General features: G+C 52.3%; 1 protein-coding gene across 1 annotated transcript; it reads right to left on the minus strand.

The window, feature by feature from the left end:
• Nucleotides 1–4975: 4975 nt before the first annotated feature.
• KREMEN2 (kringle containing transmembrane protein 2) lies at nucleotides 4976–13873 on the minus strand. Its single transcript, XM_040355832.1, has 10 exons — nucleotides 13782–13873; nucleotides 13613–13696; nucleotides 13184–13352; nucleotides 11782–11873; nucleotides 10833–10957; nucleotides 8797–8950; nucleotides 8222–8554; nucleotides 7202–7240; nucleotides 6002–6065; nucleotides 4976–5123 (listed from the first exon to the last, which is right to left on the minus strand). Exons 2-10 carry the CDS (start codon nucleotides 13668–13670, stop codon nucleotides 4982–4984), a joined length of 1176 nt encoding a protein of 391 aa, XP_040211766.1. The 5' UTR covers nucleotides 13671–13696; nucleotides 13782–13873; the 3' UTR covers nucleotides 4976–4981.
• Between the last annotated feature and the right edge of the window lie 1390 nt (nucleotides 13874–15263).

The raw sequence follows: 15263 nt of genomic DNA on the forward strand, positions 1-15263 counted from the left end.
CACTGGGGCCCCGTACCAGCCTGCCCAGTTCACACATCTACTCTCAAGAATGAAAGTATAAATAGTCGATAGAATGAAACATTGTATATTTATTTGTACTTTCAATGACATTTATTTCAAACAATAAGAAAGACACAAATCAAAGACTAATCAACACAAAGTGTAGGGGGGGGGGCACAGTACTGGGGGAGTCAGGAGGGCACAGTACTGGGGGAGTCAGGAGGGCACAGTACTGGGGGAGTCAGGAGGGCACAGTACTAGGATCAGGAGGGCACAGTACTGGGAGTCAGGAGGGCACAGTACTGGGGGAGTCAGGAGGGCACAGTACAGGGGGAGTCAGGAGGGCACAGTACAGGGGAGTCAGGAGGGCACAGTACAGGGGGAGTCAGGAGGGCACAGTACTGGGGGAGTCAGGAGGGCACAGTACTGGGGGAGTCAGGAGGGCACAGTACTGGGGGAGTCAGGAGGGCACAGTACAGGGGGAGTCAGGAGGGCACAGTACTGGGGGAGTCAGGAGGGCACATTACTGGGGGAGTCAGGAGGGCACAGTACTGGGATCAGGAGGGCACAGTACTGGGGGAGTCAGGAGGGCACAGTACAGGGGGAGTCAGGAGGGCACAGTACTGGGAGTCAGGAGGGCACAGTACTGGGGGAGTCAGGAGGGCACAGTACAGGGGGAGTCAGGAGGGCACAGTACTGGGGGAGTCAGGAGGGCACAGTACAGGGGGAGTCAGGAGGGCACAGTACTGGGGGAGTCAGGAGGGCACATTACTGGGGGAGTCAGGAGGGCACAGTACTGGGGGAGTCAGGAGGGCACAGTACTGGGGGAGTCAGGAGGGCACAGTACTGGGGGAGTCAAGAGGGCACAGTACAAGGGGAGTCAGGAGGGCACAGTACTGGAGGAGTCAGGAGGGCACAGTACTGGGGGAGTCAGGAGGGCACAGTACAGGGGGAGTCAGGAGGGCACAGTACAGGGGGAGTCAGGAGGGCACAGTACTGGGATCAGGAGGGCACAGTACTGGGGGAGTCAGGAGGGCACAGTACAAGGGGAGTCAGGAGGGCACAGTACTGGGGGAGTCAGGAGGGCACAGTACTGGGGAGTCAGGAGGGCACAGTACTGGGGGAGTCAGGAGGGCACAGTACTGGGGGAGTCAGGAGGGCACAGTACTGGGGGAGTCAGGAGGGCACAGTACAGGGGGAGTCAGGAGGGCACAGTACAAGGGGAGTCAGGAGGGCACAGTACTGGGAGTCAGGAGGGCACAGTACTAGGATCAGGAGGGCACAGTACTGGGATCAGGAGGGCACAGTACTGGGATCAGGAGGGCACAGTACTGGGAGTCAGGAGGGCACAGTACTAGGATCAGGAGGGCACAGTACTGGGAGTCAGGAGGGCACGGTACTTGGATCAGGAGGGCACAGTACTGGGGGAGTCAGGAGGGCACAGTACTGGGGGAGTCAGGAGGGCACAGTACTTGGATCAGGAGGGCACAGTACTCAGGGAGTCAGGAGGGCACAGTACAGGGGGAGTCAGGAGGGCACAGTACTGGGGGAGTCAGGAGGGCACAGTACTGGGGGAGTCAGGAGGGCACAGTACTGGGGGAGTCAGGAGGGCACAGCACTGGGGGAGTCAGGAGGGCACAGTACTGGGGGAGTCAGGAGGGCACAGTACTGGGGGAGTCAGGAGGGCACAGTACTGGGGGAGTCAGGAGGGCACAGTACTTGGATCAGGAGGGCACAGTACTCAGGGAGTCAGGAGGGCACAGTACAGGGGGAGTCAGGAGGGCACAGTACTGGGGGAGTCAGGAGGGCACAGTACTGGGGGAGTCAGGAGGGCACAGTACTGGGGGAGTCAGGAGGGCACAGTACTGGGAGTCAGGAGGGTACAGTACTGGGATCAGGAGGGCACAGTACTGGGGGAGTCAGGAGGGCACAGTACTGGGGGAGTCAGGAGGGAGAAGGGGTGGTGGGGAGATAAGGTGTGGGTGGAGCCGGGACAGTGGTGACGTACACTCTACCCCCCTTCCCGCCGTCTTTGACCATGTACCTCCAAGTCACCCCTGGCCCTGTACCCTCCTATCCCATGCCATCTCCTCCCCCGCCCTCCCTAATCTAACATTGATTGGTTTCCCCTTATATGACATGGTTCCGGGCTGGGCAATGATTGGACAGTCAGACGGATACTTGTATATCCAGAGCAATACAGAAGACACCAGAAGGGCTCTATGTATGGAGATCCTTTATATACATTATTCACATTGTACGGCCCACATGGAGTCTGGTCCTCCTCTCCCAAGGTTAGCTGTGCCGTCCCCTGAGGTCCTCTTATGTCTCTGATACAAGGACACCATGCTGCACATCCATTGGTCCTTCATGACAGGTCCTCTTATGTCTCTGATTGATACAAGGACACCATGCTGCACATCCATTGGTCCTTCATGACAGGTCCTCTTGTGTCTCTGACTGATACAAGGACACCATGCTTCACATCCATTGGTCCTTCATGACAGGTCCTCTTATGTCTCTGACTGATACAAGGACACCATGCTTCACATCCATTGGTCCTTCATGACAGGTCCTCTTATGTCTCTGACTGATACAAGGACACCATGCTGCACATCCATTGGTCCTTCATGACAGGTCCTCTTATGTCTCTGATTGATACACGGACACCATGCTGCACATCCATTGGTCCTTCATGACAGGTCCTCTTATGTCTCTGACTGATACAAGGACACCATGCTTCACATCCATTGGTCCTTCATGACAGGTCCTCTTATGTCTCTGACTGATACAAGGACACCATGCTGCACATCCATTGGTCCTTCATGACAGGTCCTCTTATGTCTCTGATTGATACAAGGACACCATGCTTCACATCCATTGGTCCTTCATGACAGGTCCTCTTATGTCTCTGACTGATACAAGGACACCATGCTGCACATCCATTGGTCCTTCATGACAGGTCCTCTTATGTCTCTGATTGATACAAGGACACCATGCTGCACATCCATTGGTCCTTCATGACAGGTCCTCTTGAGTGTTCTCTCTGTGAAGTGTAAACACTGCTTTTTGTAACAAGCTTTATTGAGACCAGAGTAGGACAAACAGACATTCTCTCCCCTGTGAGAGGTCACCCTGCCAAAACGCATTTCGCCCGTAATAAAGGCTTGATCATAGCAGATTAAGCACATATTACAGGTGAAGTGCGTCAGTTTCAGAGTCACATCTAACGAGGGAGAAAAGGTCTGTCTGACCTACTCTGGTGTCAATAAAGCTTGGTGTTGTTCAGCAAAAAAAAGCTGAGTGCGGCTGAAATACGCCAAATTTAGCAAGGTGGAAACTCAGAGGAAAGTCCAGGAATCCAAAACATGGCGGAAAGTCTGGACATTGGTGGAGAGTTTTCTGTTTGGGTTCAACGTCAAAACTGGGGAGCAGAAGGGAAGCCCACGCTACACCTGAGCTTCAATCGGACAAGATCTGATTGGTTTGTGTGAGTTCAGATTTCTTTTTATTAACCATTGATGAGGTTTATTCCAGAAGAGTCCTGGGCTGCCAAGAGTTAATTCCCAGCAAAACCCGCTGCCAACAGCGCCAATTCCAGAGAAGGAGGGAAGGGATGGATTAACAGTCCTGGACCTTCCTGGACTCTCCTTGGGTGGATTCCTCAGTCATGGACCTTCCTGGACTCTCCATGGGTGGATTCCTCAGTCATGGACCTTACTGGACTCTCCTCGGGTGGATTCCTCAGTCATGGTCCATGGATGGACAATCCATGGGAGGATTTTGAAGTCCTGGAATGCCTTGGACAATCCATGGGTGGATTTTGAAGTCCTGGACCTTATTGGACAATCCATGGATGGATTTTGCAGTTCTGGACCTTCTTGGACAATCCATGGGAGGATTTTGAAGTCCTGGGCCTTCTTGGACAATCCATGGGTGGATTTTGCAGTCATGGACCTTCTTGGACAATCCATGGGTGGATTTTGCAGTCATGGACCTTCTTGGACAATCCATGGGTGGATTTTGAAGTCCTGGACGCCTTGGACAATCCATGGGAGGATTTTGAAGTCCTGGACACCTTATTGGACAATCCATGGGAGGATTTTGAAGTCCTGGACGCCTTGGACAATCCATGGGAGGATTTTGAAATCCTGGACGCCTTGGACAATCCATGGGTGAATTTTGCAGTCATGGACCTTCTTGGACAATCCATGGGTGGATTTTGCAGTCATGGACCTTCTTGGACAATCCATGGGTGGATTTTGCAGTCATGGACCTTCTTGGACAATCCATGGGTGGATTTTGCAGTCATGGACCTTCTTGGACAATCCATGGGTGGATTTTGAAGTCCTGGACGCCTTGGACAATCCATGGGAGGATTTTGAAGTCCTGGACGCCTTGGACAATCCATGGGAGGATTTTGAAGTCCTGGACGCCTTGGACAATCCATGGGAGGATTTTGAAGTCCTGGAATGCCTTGGACAATCCATGGGTGGATTTTGAAGTCCTGGACGCCTTGGACAATCCATGGGAGGATTTTGAAGTCCTGGACGCCTTGGACAATCCATGGGAGGATTTTGAAGTCCTGGACGCCTTGGACAATCCATGGGAGGATTTTGAAGTCCTGGACGCCTTGGACAATCCATGGGAGGATTTTGAAGTCCTGGAATGCCTTGGACAATCCATGGGTCGATTTTGAAGTCCTGGACCTTATTGGACAATCTTCGGGAGGATTTTGCAGTCCTTGTTCTTCCCAGATGCTCTGGCCTTGTTTCAGATCTCATGCGGTGACCCATCATGGTCTGATAGCAGAGAAGTCTGTTCCATCCTCTCAGTGTCCAGCACTGTATGAGTGTCTATAAATGTCCCACCACATTGGCTCAGTGACCACCATGTGCGCTTCATTCACCGCTGGTCTGCAGGGGGCCACAATGACCCATTGCCTGTAATTACAAAGTTCAGACTGCTCCATTTCGGACCGTCAGATCAGAGATTTCATTGAAGACTGATTGACGCTGGCCAGATCCCCAGTCGGCCCCTTTGTTTGTCGGCATAGCATGAAGCTGCATGGACGCTCATCGTCTGTTCCCTGGACCAGAACCCGCCGTCCACGGGGGGCATACCTGAGAAAAAGAAAAACCTTATGAATAAGAGTCATGTTTGATACCGAACCTTATCGGCGCGATTAGAACGGACATTCAGCACCGCACATTGTTCCTCAGAGGATGACCAATCCACCTGCGGGGTACCAGTGCAATATTCAAAGTTTAGCAATTAAGAAGGGTAAGGGTTGAGGTACTGCAAATGGCATCAATGTACCTGCCTGCTATAGGGTCCCATGCCACTCCTGGTCATGTGACCTGTCATGTGGTCTGTGCCGGCTGGAAAGTGACACTTACCTTCTCTCCATATTATTTATAGTAGCCCTCAATCCTGGGGAGCATTTAAATTGGACAGAAAGTGATGGGAAATTCAAACAGGAGGAAGGGAAATCTTCCAATGAGGACACTTATTCTGGTGACAGCCATCTACCTCACTTTGGTGGGATATCCTCTTAAATTACTACCCGTGTCTACAGCAGTGGTCTCCAAACTGCTGCTCTTTGCTTGCCTTTATCCAGACCTTGGGGCAATGTTTCTTCCACTGATACAAGGTACTATTCCTCCCACTGACACCAACGATGAGGAACCATTCCTCCCACTGACACCAATGATGAGGAACCATTCCTCCCACTGACACCAGTGATGGGACACTATTCCTCCCACTGATACGAACCCTCATTAAACACTTCCAAGTGAAGCGTGTGATGGATGTTACTGCCAACCTACCACCACCTTCAGAATCCTCTTCATTCTGCAAAGTTGAGTATATTTCCTGTGGGATGGTTTGGCTTCACCAACCTTGTCCTGAGATGAACGGTCCTAGCATTCTTTGACAACACAACCCCAACAAACAGCTTCACCCATTGCACACAAAAGATGTGTTTTGCAGAAGTACTTACTGCCATATGAAGTAGCCGATCCCGAGAGCCAGGAGGGTCAATCCAGCCGCCAGGAGGAACCAGGCTGTAAAACAGAGAGATTATGACTGGGTATGAGGTCACGTAGTTCTAAGACCATTTCAGATCTACAGCCACTCCAACAAAACCTCAACCCAACCCACAAGCATGCCAGACCCAGCTCCAACAAAACCACAACCTAACCCACAAGCATGCCAGACCCAGCTCCAACAAAACCACAACCTAACCCACAAGCATGCCAGACCCAGCATCAATAAAACCCCAATCCAACCCACAAGCATGCCAGACCCAGCTCCAACAAAACCACAACCTAACCCACAAGCATGCCAGACCCAGATCCAACAAAACCCCAACCCAAAAGCATGCCAAACCCAGCTTCAACAAAACCCCAACCCAACCTACAAGCATGCCAGACCCAGCTCCAACAAAACCCCAACCCAACCCACAAGCATACCAGACCCAGATCCAACAAAACCACAACCTAACCCACAAGCATGCAAGACCCAGCTCCAACAAAACCCCAACCCACGAGCATGCCAGACCAAGTAAAACCACAACCCAACCCACAAGAATGCCAATTCCAGCTCCAACAAAACCCCAACCCAACCAACAAGCATGCCAGACCCAGATCCAACAAAACCCCAACCCAACCCACAAGCATGCCAGACCCAGATCCAACAATACCTCAACCCAACCCACAAGCATGCCAGACCCAGATCAAAAAAAAAAAAACAACCCACAAGCATGCCAGACCCAGATCCAACAAAAACCCAACCCACAAGCTTGCCAGACCCAGATCCAACAAAACCTCAAACCACAAGCCTGCCAGACCCAGCTCCAACAAAACCCCAACCCACGAGAATGCCAGACCAAGTAAAACCCCAACCTAACCCACAAGAATGCCAATTCTAGCTCCAACAAAACCCCAACCCAACCCACAAGCATGCCAGACCCAGATCCAACAAAACCTCAACCCACAAGCCTGCCAGACCCAGATCCAACCAAACCCCAACCCACGAGCATGCCAGACCAAGTAAAACCACAACCCAACCCACAAGCATGCCAGACCCAGATCCAACAAAACCCCCCCCAACCCACAAGCATGCCAGACCCAGCTTTCTGCAGCCGTTGGCCCTCATTGGACAGCACCAGGCATTGTGGGTTATTGACAATAAAACTCACTGTTATTGGTCTTTCCTTCAACTGGAGTGGTAGAATTACCTAAAACACAGGGTGAGAAGCCAGTTACTCCTTGTATTGCACCTTCTCTGCATCCTCACCTGACCTTTATTTAATAACAATACCATGTGATCATTATGTCAGTGCCAATCTGGTGATCACATAACTTTGTTAGGTCCATCTCTGCTCCTCATCCCTAATCAGCTACATAGACAAAAAAATTCAAGAAACTCAGTGTCATCTGCAGAAAGTCCACCACCAGGAAGAAGGTCCTGGCCCACCATGACAACGATTTATGGTGGTGGTAAAAAAAAACTCTGCCTGGAAGATCGTTCACTTCATTGGAGGTTAGTCAGCTCAGTAAATATGTTCTGAAGAATGGGTTGGCCAGCGTATTCTTCTATCCTGTTGTCGGCTAGAATGTGTTTATTGTAAATAAGTCTAGTGTGGGCTCTAAGAGTCTCTCACCCATTGTTGTTTGTGTTAATTATGTCTGCTATTGTGAGAAGGTTTTCTGTGTTTCTATTTATGATAATGTTGATTGTGTCTTCTGAGCTAGAAGACGGCAAGTCTGTCCTAAAGGTCATGCCTCTGAGTCACCTAGGCTGTCTGAAGGATTCGATAATTAGCTCATGTTTATTAGGTTTCTGGTTACAGTTTGTATTGTCATTCTTGTGTATATATTTGTGTGAGATCTCAAATAATGAGGCGATTCCTGATGTACTCCAAGACTGGTGTTGTCTGGTGACTGGGGGGGCTAAAGAGTCTTGGACGGGGCTGGTTCTGGACAGAGGAAGCATTGATGGCGGACATAGTCCTGGGTTCGTTGAAAAAAACGAATATAAGAAACAAATTCCGAAAACGAATCATTCTAACATAACAAATATGGCGAAACAAAATTATTAACGTAACCTTTCCGAAATTAGGCAAATTTTTTCCATGGTGCACCTCTCTAAACCCCACCACCCCCCACACCAATCTCCTGAGCCCCCTGTAATGGAGATCCCACCCACCTTGTCTTACCTCTGTAGGTCAGGGCGAATCCCTGGCCGCTGCGTGCGCCATCAGACGTGAAGGTGAGGCGGAGAGATCCGGTTGGATAGGTCACAGTGTTGGGAGGATCCTGGCCTCCTTTTATTTGGGTGAGAAGACTTCCCGTTTCTTTATCTCGCACCTCCAGAACGTCGTTTGGGTCTTCAACGTGGAAGATATGAAAGGTGATCTCCATGGTGGCGGCTCCCGGGGTGTGAATATCCCAAGAACAGGAGCTGCCCGGACCGTATTCATCGGGATAATCCGGAGAGTAGAGGACTCCGGATAGAGAAGAGAAGTTCCCGCTGCAGGCCCCGATCCACGCTGCAGAGAGAACACAACACCAACATTACACCATGGAGGCCTACAGAGAGGATCTCCTGCATATCGGGGGCCAACTCTCACCCCCTCCGAGGAGTGAGGGAAATAATGACAAGTCGATGGACCTCTGAAACGATCGGCCACATTATCTGTGGACACAGATTTATAGATCTCTCTGTAATCTGCGGATTATCTTCACCTCAATGGGAACATGAAGAGATTGTCCCGAGCATCACCATACTTACTGCTATACACGCTGAGATTCCCGTCTCCACCGCACACCTCGCTGGCCTTCCCGAAGCACGTATGGTCACACTGGGAGCTGCTAACCCTCTGCAACAAGGCCACATCGGAAGGACTGCCGCAGAAACAGGCGTAGCCGGCCTCCAGACCTGCATACTGGACACAAGAACCAAGCGCCAAAGTCAGGAACCGTGCACAGACGGGCACCTCCATTCACAAAGAGCATAAAGCTCCATTCACATAGGGCATAGGGCTCCATTCGCAAAGGGCATTGGGCTCCATTCACAAAGGGCGTAGGGCTCCATTCACAAAGAGCATAGGTCTCCATTCACAAAGAGCGTAGGGGTCCATTCACAAAGGGCATAGGGCTCCATTCACAAAGGACATAGGGCTTTATTCACAAAGGGCATAGGGCTCCATTCACAAAAAGCATAGGGCTCCATTCACAAAGAGCATAGGGCTCAATTCACATAGGGCTCCATTCACAAAGAGCATAGGGCTCCATTCACAAAGAGCATAGGTCTCCATTCACAAAGAGCATAGGGCTCCATTCACAAAGAGCATTGGGCTCCATTCACAAAGGGCATAGGGTTCCATTCAAAAAGGGCATAGGGCTCCATTCACAAAGGGCATAGGGCTCCATTCACAAAGAGCATAGGGATCCATTCACAAAGGGCATAGGGTTCCATTCAAAAAGGGCATAGGGCTCCATTCACAAAGGGCATAGGGCCCCATTCACAAAGGGCATAGGGCTCCATTCACAAAGGGCATAGGGCTCCATTCACAAAAAGCATAGGTCTCCATTCACAAAGAGCATAGGGCTCCATTCACAAAGAGCATAGGGCTCCGTTCACAAAGAGCATAGGGCTCCATTCACAAAGGGCATAGGGCTCCGTTCACAAGGGGCATAGGGCTCAATTCACAAAGGGCATAGGGTTCCATTCACAAAGAGCATAGGGCTCCATTCACAAAGGGCATAGGGCTCCATTCACAAAAAGCATAGGGCTCCGTTCACAAAGAGCATAGGGCTCCATTCACAAAAAGCATAGGGCTCCATTCACAAAGGGCATAGGGCTCCATTCACAAAGGGCATAGGGCTCCATTCACAAAAAGCATAGGGCTCCATTCACAAAGAGCATAGGGCTCCATTTACAAAGGGCATAGGTCTCCATTCACATAGGGCATAGGGCTCCATTCACATAGGGCATAGGGCTCCATTCACAAAGGGCATAGGGCCCCATTCACAAAGGGCATAGGGCTCCATTCACAAAGGGCATAGGGCTCCATTCACAAAGGGCATAGGGCTCCATTCACAAAGGGCATAGGGCTCCATTCACAAAGGGCATAGGGCTCCATTCACAAAGGGCATAGGGATCCATTCACAAAGGTCATGGGACTGTGGAGTGTAATCGAAGGGGGTGGGACTGTGGAGTGTATGGGAGGGGGGTGGGACTGTGGAGTGTATAGGAGGGGGGGTGGGACTGTGGAGTGTATAGGAGGGGGGGTGGGACTGTGGAGTGTATATGAGGGGGGTGGGACTGTGGAGTGTATGGGAGGGGGGTGGGACTGTGGAGTGTATGGGAGGGGGGTGGGACTGTGGAGTGTATAGGAGGGGGGGTGGGACTGTGGAGTGTATAGGAGGGGGGGTGGGACTGTGGAGTGTATCGGAGGGGGGGGGGGGGTGGGACTGTGGAGTGTATAGGAGGGGGGTGGGACTGAGGAGGGTATAGGAGGGGGGTGGGACTGTATAGGAGGGGGGTGGGACTGAGGGGGGGTGGGACTGAGGAGTGTATCGGAGGGGGGGGGGTGGGACTGTGGAGTGTATGGGAGGGGGGTGGGACTGTGGAGTGTATAGGAGGGGGGTGGGACTGTGGAGTGTATGGGAGGGGGTGGGACTGTGGAGTGTATGGGAGGGGGGTGGGACTGTGGAGTGTATAGGAGGGGGGTGGGACTGTGGAGTGTATCGGAGGGGGTGGGACTGTATAGTAGGGGGGTGGGACTGAGTAGTGTTTCGGGAAGATCTGGCTGTAGTGAGTACCTGATACCCCCGTATTCGGCAGAACTGGATGCAGGTGTGGATGGTCAGTTTTCCGGAGGTTCCGCTGCTCCCGGAAAGAGCCGGAGGAGTCCCGTAGTCTACAAAGCATCCAATGTACCCGGGCACTGCGGGGACACAATTCACCGTCACCATCCCTTTATCCAAAGAACATTTTATATTATACAGACACGGAACACACAGACCATGCGGAACACGCGGATCACACAGAACACACGGAACATACAGATCACACGGAACACACGGATCACACGGAACACACGGATCACGCAGAACACAGGGAACACACGGATCACACGGAACACACGGATCACACGGAACACACGGATCACACGGAACACACGGATCACACGGAACACACGGAACACACGGATCACACGGAACACACGGATCACACGGAACACACGGAACACACGGATCACACGGAACACACGGATCACACGGAACACACGGAACACACGGAACACACGGAACACACGGATCACACGGAACACACGGATCACACGGATCACACGGAACACACGGAACACACGGAACACACGGAACACACGGATCACACGGAACACACGGAACACACGGATCACACGGAACGAGGACGTGGAAGGCGGACCCTCACCAGGACATTTCTGAAGATCTCCTCCACTTATTAGAACCCTTCCCTTTGTTTATCTTTCCTCATATGAAGGGTGGAAGAGGAATCTGGCCCATAGTGTCTTATGAGTGAGTAATTGTCAGTCAAACTATGACAGGCTGGTCTGGTAATGAATAGGTATGTACAGGTAAGTGGTCACACGATTGATAAGTACATGAACTCGGGGTGACCATTCATGGCGGTCGTGCGCCCGGTACCAATCCCGCCTGGGCGACTAATGACCGGAACATTCTACACCCCACCAGAGAAGGGCGATGGAGCCGGGCGTGGGCTACTCACTGTGGCATGTCGGGATATCGCAGAACTTCCAGTACTGCCCATCCTCCGTCTCCGATACGTAACACCACGGCTGGACGTCAGAGTCCGGGTTCCTGCAGGAAAACCCATCTCAGTATCTCTATATATGGAAGTGGGTACAGGAGAAACCCACCCAACCCACGGGCCGGACTCCTCCCACTAATATGGGACACTACTCCTCCCACTGACACCAATGATGGGGCACTATTCCTTCCACTGACACCAATGATGGGACACTATTCCTCCCACTGACACCAATGATGGGACACTATTCCCCCACTGACACCAATGATGGGACACTATTCCTCCCACTGACACCAATGATGGGACACTATTCCTCCCACTGACACCAATGATGGGGCACTATTCCCCCCACTGACACCAATGATGGGACACTATTCCTCCCACTGACACCAATGATGGGACACTATTCCTCCCACTGACACCAATGATGGGACACTATTCCCCCCACTGACACCAATGATGGGACACTATTCCTCCCACTGACACCAATGATGGGACACTATTCCTCCCACTGACACCAATGATGGGACACTATCCCCCCCACTGACACCAATGATGGGACACTATTCCCCCCACTGACACCAATGATGGGACACTATTCCTCCCACTGACACCAATGATGGGACACTATTCCTCCCACTGACACCAATGATGGGACACAATTCCTCCCACTGACACCAATGATGGGACACTATTCCTCCCACTGACACCAATGATGGGACACTATTCCCCCCACTGACACCAATGATGGGACACTATTCCCCCCACTGACACCAATGATGGGACACTATTTCTCCCACTGACACCAATGATGGGACACTATTCCTCCCACTGACACCAATGATGGGACACTATTCCCCCCACTGACACCAATGATGGGACACTATTCCTCCCACTGACACCAATGATGGGACACTATTCCTCCCACTGACACCAATGATGGGACACTATTTCTCCCACTGACACCAATGATGGGACACTATTCCTCCCACTGACACCAATGATGGGACACTATTCCTCCCACTGATACCAATGATGGGACACTATTCCTCCCACTGATACCAATGATGGGACACTATTCCTCCCACTGACACCAATGATGGGACACTATTCCTCCCACTGACACCAATGATGGGACACTATTCCTCCCACTGAAACCAATGATGGGACACTATTCCTCCCACTGAAACCAATGATGGGACACTATTCCTGCCACTGATACCAATGATGGGACACTATTCCTGCCACTGACACCAATGATGGGACACTATTCTGGGGCAGTCACAGTCCAGCCCCCCTGAAGTAAACTGGCCCTTTGTTTAGAAGGTTTTGGAGCCCCCCCCCCCCCAGGTGGACTTACCTGCAGTAGTTGTGGTCCCCGAGTCCCAGTTCCCCAGACGGGTCGGAATGGGCGTTGAAGCGGTGCTGGATGGTTTGGTTCCAGTAGAGACACTGGATGTCTTCTGCTCCGGCGCGGTTCACGGAACCCCGATAATCCTTCCCGTTCACCGTGAAACATTCGGAACGTTCTAATGTGACATCAGAGATTAGATTGTCAGCTCCCCGGGCCAGGCTTCTAATAACTCTTCTAAGCTTTAACTTCAAAGGCCCGCCCCTCCCCCCACCGAGACCCACAACATCCTTCTATCAATCCCACTTCAAAGGGGACCCGGGAGCCGCCCCAACACGCCGGGGGCCCCGGGCAGGAATGTGATGGAGGGACAAGACTTGGGATCAACTTGTGTCTACAGAGAGCAAGAAAACAACTTAACCCTTTACTTGTACACACCTGGGGGGGAGCCCTCACCCCTCACATAGAGGACAAGAGCCAGGAGCAGGAGGAGCATCTTCCATGGAGGACGAGGAGACCCGACTAAGGAAAAATAATTGGATTAGTGATGGGAATACTACAAGACAGAGCAGTATTGTCTCCAGGACAGGAGAACCAGGAACCTCACCTGAAGAGTATGGAGGGACTTCCTCCTCATAGAAGGTCCACTAGGTCAGAGTTCTGCAACCACTCAGGAGGGTCCAAGTATCTCTTCCTCCGAGCAGAACCCGTCAGGGGGGTCCAAGTATCTCTTCCTCCGAGCAGAACCACCCAGGAGGGTCCAAGTATCTCTTCTTCCGAGCAGAACCCGCCAGGGGGGTCCAAGTATCTCTTCCTCCGAGCAGAACCCGTCAGGGGGGTCCAAGTATCTCTTCTTCCGAGCAGAACCCTTCAGGGGGGTCCAAGTATCTCTTCCTCCGAGCAGAACCCGTCAGGAGGGTCCAAGTATCTCTTCCTCCGAGCAGAACCCGTCAGGAGGGTCCAAGTATCTCTTCCTCCGAGCAGAACCCGTCAGGGGGGTCCAAGTATCTCTTCTTCCGAGCAGAACCCGTCAGGGGGGTCCAAGTATCTCTTCTTCCGAGCAGAACCCGTCAGGGGGGTCCAAGTATCTCTTCCTCCGAGCAGAACCCGTCAGGGGGGTCCAAGTATCTCTTCTTCCGAGCAGAACCCGTCAGGGGGGTCCAAGTATCTCTTCTTCCGAGCAGAACCCGTCAGGAGGGTCCAAGTATCTCTTCTTCCGAGCAGAACCCGTCAGGAGGGTCCAAGTATCTCTTCCTCCGAGCAGAACCCGTCAGGGGGGTCAATGTAACTTCCTCCGAGCAGAACCCGCCAGGAGGGTCCAAGTATCTCTTCTTCCGAGCAGAACCCGTCAGGAGGGTCCAAGTATCTCTTCCTCCGAGCAGAACCCGTCAGGGGGGTCAATGTAACTTCCTCCGAGCAGAACCCGCCAGGGGGGTCCAAGTATCTCTTCTTCCGAGCAGAACCCGCCAGGGGGGTCCAAGTATCTCTTCCTCCGAGCAGAACCCGTCAGGGGGGTCCAAGTATCTCTTCTTCCGAGCAGAACCCGTCAGGGGGGTCCAAGTATCTCTTCCTCCGAGCCGAACCCGTCAGGGGGGTCCAAGTATCTCTTCCTCCGAGCAGAACCACCCAGGGGGGTCCAAGTATCTCTTCCTCCGAGCAGAACCCGCCAGGAGGGTCCAAGTATCTCTTCTTCCGAGCAGAACCCGCCAGGAGGGTCCAAGTATCTCTTCTTCCGAGCAGAACCCGTCAGGGGGGTCCAAGTATCTCTTCTTCCGAGCAGAACCCGTCAGGAGGGTCCAAGTATCTCTTCTTCCGAGCAGAACCCGTCAGGGGGGTCCAAGTATCTCTTCTTCCGAGCAGAACCCGTCAGGAGGGTCCAAGTATCTCTTCTTCCGAGCAGAACCCGTCAGGGGGGTCCAAGTATCTCTTCTTCCGAGCAGAACCCGTCAGGAGGGTCCAAGTATCTCTTCTTCCGAGCAGAACCCGTCAGGAGGGTCCAAGTATCTCTTCCTCCGAGCAGAACCCGTCAGGGGGGTCAATGTAACTTCCTCCGAGCAGAACCCGCCAGGAGGGTCCAAGTATCTCTTCT

The sequence above is a fragment of the Rana temporaria genome, chromosome 6 (genome assembly GCF_905171775.1).
Source record: "Rana temporaria chromosome 6, aRanTem1.1, whole genome shotgun sequence".
NCBI classification, from domain to species: domain Eukaryota; kingdom Metazoa; phylum Chordata; class Amphibia; order Anura; family Ranidae; genus Rana; species Rana temporaria.